The 9,159-nt window shown below is 32.6% G+C and overlaps 1 protein-coding gene across 1 annotated transcript; it reads left to right on the top strand.

The window, feature by feature from the left end:
• Positions 1–323: 323 nt before the first annotated feature.
• On the top strand, positions 324–6,637 carry LOC149774058 (ladderlectin-like). Its single transcript, XM_089945770.1, has 5 exons — positions 324–482; positions 974–1,077; positions 3,788–3,878; positions 5,157–5,385; positions 5,708–6,637. Exons 1-5 carry the CDS (start codon positions 428–430, stop codon positions 5,733–5,735), a joined length of 507 nt encoding a protein of 168 aa, XP_089801896.1. The 5' UTR covers positions 324–427; the 3' UTR covers positions 5,736–6,637.
• The last annotated feature ends 2,522 nt before the right edge of the window (positions 6,638–9,159 follow it).

Below are 9,159 nucleotides of genomic sequence, written 5' to 3'. Positions count from 1 at the left end.
TACTGACATAACTTGTCATCGTATGTTATACATTAATTCATAAATAAAACAATTGCAAAATATGTTTGTTTCTCCAATATGCAAAATATTGAATTGGTGTGGCAGTTATCATTTCGACGAACATCATTGTATTACTGAACTCTTTTTAGATGCATGTTTTCTTAGAATGTTAACATAAAGAAGCAGTCAGTATCAAAACTTTGTTACAGCATATATATCAATGTACACCAACAATTGCTAGTTTTAAGTGTTTGAAACGTTAATGAGGAGGAGGAGCTAAATATACAAGGAAATGCAATATTAAAGATAAGATATAGAGAGAATATCTCTGAGTCATGATGCAAGTAATGATAAATGCGTGTATTTCTATGAGTTTTGACTCAGTTTGAAAGCGAAGATTCATGCAAAGACATCTTTCATTTACATAATGGATTTCCCATCGATATTCATCATTGCAGCTATTTTTGTCACTCCACATGTTGGTACGTTTACCTTTTAATTGTATTGGCAATGTTATTATTAGTTCCCTCGTGTTTGTTTATTTGGTGTTTGGTTTCGTTCATTTGCGTTTTCGTTAGTAACATAGTTAATGAGCTTATTGATAAATTAGTCTGTATATTTCTTATTGTCTTTATATGTACAGTCTATTATGTTGTAGTGCCTGAAACCGGGTGACTATTATAACATATTCATCACACAAGAGTGACATGCTGTTAATACACACTCTCAAAAATAATTTTAAATCACGCATACATATTTGACAAAAACACAGAGGGAGATAAAAAGCTATACAAAAAAGAGAGATGCATCTTGACATTTTTCATTTCTAATTTATCTTTAGACAGTGTCAAGATGCAAAAGACTAAGAAGCAAAATGGAAAAGCTTGCGACCAGAATAAAAGAAAGAGAAGAATATTCACATTAATGAAAATAATATTGTTTCCAAATTAAACGAACATTTTGTATTTTGCAGATGGTTATGTAGTTCAACGTGGTAGATGTCCAATAACGTTCGAAATGCATGGAAGTCGATGCTACAAACTTATTGCTGTCCAAGCTACCTGGCCGGAAGCCAAGGTAAATAATTACAATATTAATGCTTTCTGAGTAATGTATGTTCCAATTCTTAATTTAAAACAGGGAATGAATGGAGGACGAAGTCCCATATTGCTTTCAGCTTTCCAGAAATGTTACGTTGGAGTCTGAAGGTGTTCATATCTAGCGTCAAGTAAGTCACTAGAAAGGTTTACAAGCAGCAATGCATTTTCAAATGTTTTTGTTGACAAATTACTCCAAACATATGTTATTTAAAGACAACAACAAAAAACAACTAACATAAAAACAGAGACATGTTGATAAAGCCTTCTGTGGCGTCTATGATGCTTTAAATTGCGGTTACGATTTCGACACGTACGACAATGAGTATAATTGGTCTACATCTTGTTCATTGAGGTTGTGGCTAAAGTAATATGGTCAGGGTTATCATAGACTTTAAAGGAAGAAGAGGCTGGATAAGGTTAAATATATTATTATAAATATATATATTGTGTGTGGGTGTCTGTGCAAAAATGTAGCAGAATGTTTATATAGTGACGACATAAGTTTTCACATTTGCTTAGAGCTGACTCGATGGGTAGGGCATTGGCTTAGTGCGACAGGAAACTTCAGTACAAAAGAGAGAGAGAGACAGACAGACATACAGAGAGACAGACAGATGCAAAGAAAGAGACAGGCATACATACATACAGACAGAAAGACAGACAGGCAGAGACAGGGAGAGAAAGTTTTGGGGAGCTAGAGAAACAAATCACAAAAATAAAGTACAATAAATTAAAATAAAAAACCTATATATTATGGATGATTACTTAATCCTCGCGTACACAAGAAAAGGAGAACAAACATGGGAAATTATAGGTTTGATTCGATCATTAACACTATTTATTTCGGCTTCAAGATATGTTCGAGATAATCTGTTGGAGAAATCGTTAATCTCGCTTTTTCTGAACATACGTTGTCCGAGGATATACTTATATTACTTCGCTTGCACGTTCAGCTTTATCAGATGTTATTGTTATTGTGTGGGAGATGGCAAGTTTAGTTTGTTGATTTGGAAACTTTGTGTTACCATCGTCGATAGAGAATATGATTGACAATTCAACATTATAATATAAAATCTATTTTTCTTCCTATCAGAAGAAATGTACGGAAATTCTCGAATTAAGCTTGTTGCGAATTTAATTATATTGACAACTTGGTTTCATTTTTCATGAACAAATATTTCCAATTATTTTTAGAATAGTTTTATTTTTCTCGAACTTTTTTGAGATATAACAAAGATAATCATATATATGCTCTTCTAATCCCACGTTTTATACATGCAACGTATGGCAACATTGTGGCAAAATGTGATTCTGTGACTGATATTCGGACTACATTCAACTTCTGTACAAATTAAAATTTAAATGGAAAAAAAAGTTTTTCTAAAAATTTGTTACATGAATGTGTTAAGTACATCCATTCCCTTGTCAGCCTATTCTGTTCAAAAAATAATTTGTATTCTGTTTTACTTCTGCGAAATTCCTAAAGTCCACTAAATAAAATTTCCTTTCCTGTATAAGCATGTGCTTTATTTCCATGACGTCTAATGGCTCTTTTTAACAAATATATTGCCGGAGTTTCAGACTGTGTTTATCTGGAACTGATCTATTATATATTTGGCTCAAGAGAAAATAAAAAGTTTTTTTTTTTAAATTTTACAGTAAACTACACGTTGAGTATCAGCAATATAGAACGGACATATATATTTGCTGACAGAGAACTGACAAGATAATGTCGAGGTCAAGAATATTGTTAATGACAAAGAGCGAAACGAACAAGCAAACTATTCAAATGAATTCGATAAAAATATACTTAGTTGGGTCATTTTAGTTTCATCTCAAATGTGTCCAAAGAAATTTTCTGAGATTTAAATATGCATCAGCCTGTAAAAGCGAAACTCATCTAGAAACTTCATAATTTTCTTTAAAAGCACTGGGAAATTATATTGAGACTAGTAGAAAATATCTTTGCGTTTCGCTTTACACGATTAGCTCATGTTTGTTATGTTACAAAATATTCTTTCTCTCGATATAGTTTAGTATTCATGCAATTTAGCATAATGTTGTTGATGTAATGAAAGTAATGATTATGATACAGTATTGTACAAAGACTTTGCTGCAATAATGTTTTCGTTGTGAGAATTCTTTTTTGGTTTCAATTAGTGAATTTCACATAATTATAATATAAATATGATATGCAGTGTTACAACGCCAAGAGTTTTTCTTGTGGTATACTTATTACTTAAAATTAATATTATATTCATGTTAAGCAGGTTCAGATTGCTATACATCGATCATATTAATTAGCATTTCACAGCAATTAGTCATTTCAATCGTATTTTGTTCTGATGTCGTCTATTTTTATTTTATAACTGTTCCTTCTTTCTCACTGCAAAATCGAGAAATTTGCATGCGGTCCAGATAATTGATGGATGTCTTGTTTTCATGTACATATTTAATCATGTGGTCCAAACGACTCCACGGAGTTGTCTTTAAGGGCCCAGTGTTTAAACGGTGCCAAGTTTGGAACGTCCTGGACTGTTTACATAAAAAGGCATATATAAAATAAATTAAAAGTAAAAATTGCGGTAATAAGAAGTTCAAAGTCCATATTTTTGTCTTTCTTTTTTGTGACGTATTACAGGATCTGATAATAACACATTATTTTCTACATAAATGTGTCTTTTCAGGAATACTGTCAAGTGATTGGAGGCGACCTTGCAAAAATCACTAGTGCGAGTGATCAGACCATAATTGCTGGGCTCATTTTCAAAAATCATGGTATAAAATATATTTTCATGATATTTTTGTTATATTGCGGTGTTGATTCCCAATTAATTTCTACTTTCACATAACATATACACTTACTTTTAAATTTTCCACATAAAATATTTCTGCAATTATATTTATTACATTATATTTCCATCTGACTGTACCCATTATTAGCTATCAATAATCGCAAAGAACGTCATCTTCTCCGGTATTACCATTTCTGTAGATTTACTGTAATAAGATAGTTATCAAATATTTTCAATATGGAGCGATATCATGTTTGAAGTATATCTGTTTTAACTGAGTTTTCAAATGGATTCAAATGACCAACTTTATCGAATGCAAATAAACACGAGTAACAGTAAATCTCGTAGATTTTATGTTCAAAATTTGTGTTATATTTCGGAAAAGTAGGAATCATGAAGAATTCATATCTAATAAATGGAGGATTTAATTTACGACACGAGAAAAGCAAAAGAGAGTTTTTATGGGTAGCCGAAGAGTTTACATGCGGACATATTGCCTGTCGTCCATGCAGCCTTTAGCAAACGTTCCCATGTTTTCGAAACTCTTCCAAATCGTTTTCCTTTGCACAGTCGCTCATCCCAAAGCTGTCTTGTAGATACATGAAAATGGTGCAGCGTGGACGTCCAATATGGTCACAAAAGTGGCCATCTTGAACATGATTGTTTCCCAACACATCATGCAGGAAGTCAATAGACGCAGCTGCAGCCATCTTGAACGTCTACTGCTACTAAATTGCAAAACATATTGTCTGGTGAAATTTACCAGAAGAATTGTGTTGTGTCTGGTTGGCAAGTTGTGAAAATGATACCTATCTCAATCCAATGTGTCAAACATGACGGCCATCTTGGAAATAATAGCACGGTTACATCTGATAAAAAGATTTTCGTATTGATTAGGGATCTCCAGTGTTCTACTCATTATCATATCTAGTTGCCCCTGGACAGTATGGTGCCCATCTTACATCCGACGAGGACGACAATAAGGCAATATTAAAAATCTTGTTCTCGCTATAGAAGATTGATAATGGTTTCCACACTCAGAATCTTGAAAAGAAGAAACAATGTTGGGGTTGATTTCTACCAATTTTTTCGAGCACGTAGAGCGTCAATACTTTCAAAGGACTTTTAAAGTTTGCCAAATATCCGTGTAGGTATAATTATTTTGCCAAATGAAGCAAAACCTAGAAGAATGTTCAAGAATATTTAATACTAGAGTAATTTCCAAAGGAACATTAATCATTCTGCGGGTGTTATTATATAGGTATCGTTTCCAACGAACAATACTGGGTCGATGGTTCAGACATGTTGCAGACCAGGAAATGGCGATGGATGCAGACCCATGGGGCTTCTGTCCCGTTTTCATATACTAATTGGCAACCAGGAGAGCCCAACCAGAAAATTGAAAACTGTGTAGAAGTTGTTTGGGCCTGGAGTAACAGGTGGAACGATGTAGACTGCGCTAGCAGGCGGAGCTTTATTTGTCAGGCAGGGTAAGAAAATATTTTATGCTGTATGTTATCTGCCTCTACATTCCCGTCGTAGGCACTCATGATCTTGTTTCAGCAAAAGCCAGTTGATTTATTCGTGTTTGTTTAGAAAATCTTAGTGGGCTGGTTCCAGTTTTATAGGCCTTAATTAACTTTTAATTGGTTTTTCGACATTGTGCTACATATGTATCAGAATTTAATCTCTGTCTCTTTCATCTCTCTGTCTCTCTAACTGTCTCTCTGTCGCTCTCTATATCACTCTTATATATTAAATTTATTTTGCTTCAATTGGAATTTCAAAGTGTTTTTTTTTTCTTTATTTTAGGACGCAGGAAATGCAGTTCAGTGAATAAATGGATCGTTAACTATCATACATCTACTTGGAGATAGTGTGCTTTAGGAGATCTCATGCCACATATATCTAATCTTGATTTCGATGATCACTAAGCTAATATAATCCAACCCGGATAGTATCCCATTTAGCAGGTTCAATAATATTATTCCTCATTAGACTAAGCTTCGTGATAGACTGGTTTTGTTCTTTTTTGTAATACAAATCAGAAGGAAATATAGACAAAACATATTCGTTTCATTATAAGATTTATTAAATTGTGATTGATACCGACAGTTGATCTGTCGCAAATAAAAGTTGCATTAAACAACTGGATGAAATTTTTATCAAAACTATCAAATAAATAATATCGAAGATTAACACAAAGTAGCTTTATATGCCTCAAAACTACACGTTCGGTCACATAACTAACGCAGGAACCCTAGTGATGATATTTGTGAATATTCCACGGCTGCTATGTCATTACATTTCTAATAGCAGAAGATAATTTTTTTTTAATCTTCTATTTTGTGTAACGATATTAAATGATTAAATTAAACAGGGGTGCATCATTTTTTAGCATATCAAGCAAAGTGTACGCCTTATGTTAATTTTGGTAGCAGGAGTTAGTTAACAAGGGTTAGTTATAGGATATTTGTTTGACTAACGTTCTTTGTAAATAAGTAATTCTCTGCAACCAAAACCATTTGTCATCCTGTCCCATAATCACTAACCGGTGAAAAGTGCAAAGAAAGAAAAGGTAGATCGTTCAGAAAAATTACTGAGTTCATACTGTGTTGGATTATTTTGTCGTTTTACCTTCTGGATTGGACGGTATTTGGAAGGATAATTTGTTATACTTTCGCTAATGTATGCATGCATCCGCTTCACTTTCTGAAATAAATGTGTATCTGTTGCATAAAAGATTTTCGTTTATTATTTCTTCCTTGCAAATAACTAGATCTGCAAAAGTTTTCAACACATCGTGGACTACTCCAAAAAATGTTTATCTGATCAATAGTAGCTCAGTCTTGCGCTGATTGAGTTTACATTCAACATAACCCCGATGGAATATTGATGATTGTTTCAGAATCACTAGATGTGCTAGGTTATACATTTTTTACATAGGTGCGTTGTGTTTGTTTTAAATTTGTCCAGAATGAAAGACTTAGTGCTTCTTTTACTTGATACCCGTATGATTGTTGATAACAAGATTCTACATGTGATATAATAATACATTAAAACTCAAAATATATCAAATGAATAAAATTAAATTGATGATCATATTGTCTTTAATTAAGAAAACAAAAGAAACGTCTCCATCATTTAATCAGTCTGTCAATCTTAGATTACAGAAACGTTGAAAACACGTATATTTCAACGTTGTCATACCATCCGTCTTTGTAGATATTAGTGCCATCACATTAATCTATAATTAACACTTCGATATATATTTCTGCCTCTAATTAATATAAACTAACCGTTTGATGTGAAATGGGTCAAATACACCTTACTGATATATGAAATTTATGCCTTTAAAAAAAAATCTCTAAATTTTACCATACAGAGTTTATACCATGTACTGCATCCGTGCAGCTTTTACTCTGATGACTTTTGGGAATCGTTTAACGCACAAGAAAATATGTAAAATATCAATGCTACAAAAGTCGGTTCAAACATAAAGCGAAATTTCATGGTATTTTTTGGCTGTTATTAAATCTTCAGATATATCAATCAATTGTATTTTGTGTAAAGGGTGTTACCTATCAAAGGGGAGTATTGCATAGTCATTCATGTATTATATTAATCCAATGCCTTGATTTACAGGTTTCCGTCTGTCTTTCATTACATTCACCTATTTCTCTAGTTGTATGTCTCTCTGTGTATCTGCGTATATACATACATTCACACAGATATAAAGATAGATAGATAGATAGATAGATAGATAGAGAGATAGATAGAAAAACAGATATATTTATATGTCGAACCCCCATAATCAGGTACAGTACATCACTCCTGATGTTACTACTTTCGCGAAAAAGGTGTAGTATTAAGGAAGAGATGTACATGTCACAAAATGACAAACTATAGCGGTGGAATCCATCCTAAGAAGATAACGACTAGGGAATTATCAAACACATACTGTTAAAGAATATGCAAAGCTAAGATCAAAATGCAAACAGGAATGGAACATATAAACTGAATTATATCAACTAAGCTAAAATATTATCCTAATGATCTTTTAGGAACACTTGCGGTTGGATTACTAGTGCAGTTCATTCAGAACTGGCTGCCGTCCTTGATCAAAGAACCAAACTGTGTCCTATTTGAGTCGTTACGATGTATGACCTTCAGTGATTTTTTTGCAGCGAAAGTTGAAGTTACAACCCAACATTTCTTTATTTTAGATCAAATATAATACAAAACTTCATGTTTAAAGACTTCCGAAGAATATGAATCTCTCTCTCTCTCTCTCTCTCTCTCTCTCCATTTATCTTTCGTTTCATTATACGTTTTTGTTATGTATTAGTTGGATAAGAATATTAGGCTGAACAAATCAGAGGCAAAGGCATTAGTACAGAATGTCTTATTTATATATTGCTTGAGAAATGTTTGTTAGCAAAATCCATTGAGAAATGGGTGATGTTTGGAAACTTTAGACACAAAAGATTCATCACAATAAGAGCAACTTAAACATTTACAAACTGAAAACACGTTCAGCATGTAATAAATGTACTAGTGTGTTTCTCATAAATACACACTCAAACCCAACATCGTGACAAAGATAGACACAACAATTTCATTAACGAATCTTTAGGGTAAGAATAAACACATGCACACATTTAAATTGAGGAAACTTAATTCCATGTCCAAAGTGTATGGATAATAATATGACTTATTTATTTGTTTATTTATTTTATTTATTTATTTAAGAATGCATTTTGTTAATAAATTTAATGATGTTTTTCTTAATGATCCACCCCTATATTCGTTTCTTTATTAACTGCTTTATTTATTTATTTATATTTATTTATTTTTGACTGAATTATTTATATATTTATTGATGAATTAAAAACAATGAAGTAATTGATTTATTGATTTCTTTCCTTTTCTTTTATTTATGTCGATAACAATATTCAGTGAAGTAAACATAGATATTTTGCAACTTGAATTACCCCAATTTCTTCTACTCCTCCTCCATTTAATCACAATCATTAGCAACAGCAAAACAATGCCAACAATAACAACATCTCTACTTTTGAGTGTGAAATATCAATACCACGTCTTTGTCGTGAGAATTGAGACAGCATGCATATTTTTTTGAAACTTTTGCAAAGCAGGGTATATGTCAAGTATTATTCATTCCGTTTTTCTACCGAAAATATCGTAATCTCTTCCCCCCACCCCCCAACACGAAGACCTCAGAAGAAAACTAGATTTAAGCC

The sequence above is a fragment of the Sinohyriopsis cumingii genome, unplaced genomic scaffold (genome assembly GCF_028554795.1).
Source record: "Sinohyriopsis cumingii isolate HCF-2022 unplaced genomic scaffold, ASM2855479v2 utg000426l, whole genome shotgun sequence".
In the NCBI taxonomy this organism is placed as follows: domain Eukaryota; kingdom Metazoa; phylum Mollusca; class Bivalvia; order Unionida; family Unionidae; genus Sinohyriopsis; species Sinohyriopsis cumingii.
The sequence above is the reverse complement of the archived record's forward strand: the minus strand, read 5'-3'. Positions and strand labels throughout refer to the sequence as shown.

Bases quoted from the DNA above. Each gene is read 5' to 3' on its own strand.
- LOC149774058 (XM_089945770.1), top strand. From the start codon at position 428: ATGGATTTCCCATCGATATTCATCATTGCAGCTATTTTTGTCACTCCA. The intron at 1,078-3,787 runs GTAAATAATTAC...GTGTCTTTTCAG, and splicing joins CTACCTGGCCGGAAGCCAAG to GAATACTGTCAAGTGATTGG. The intron at 3,879-5,156 runs GTATAAAATATA...GTTATTATATAG, and splicing joins GCTCATTTTCAAAAATCATG to GTATCGTTTCCAACGAACAA.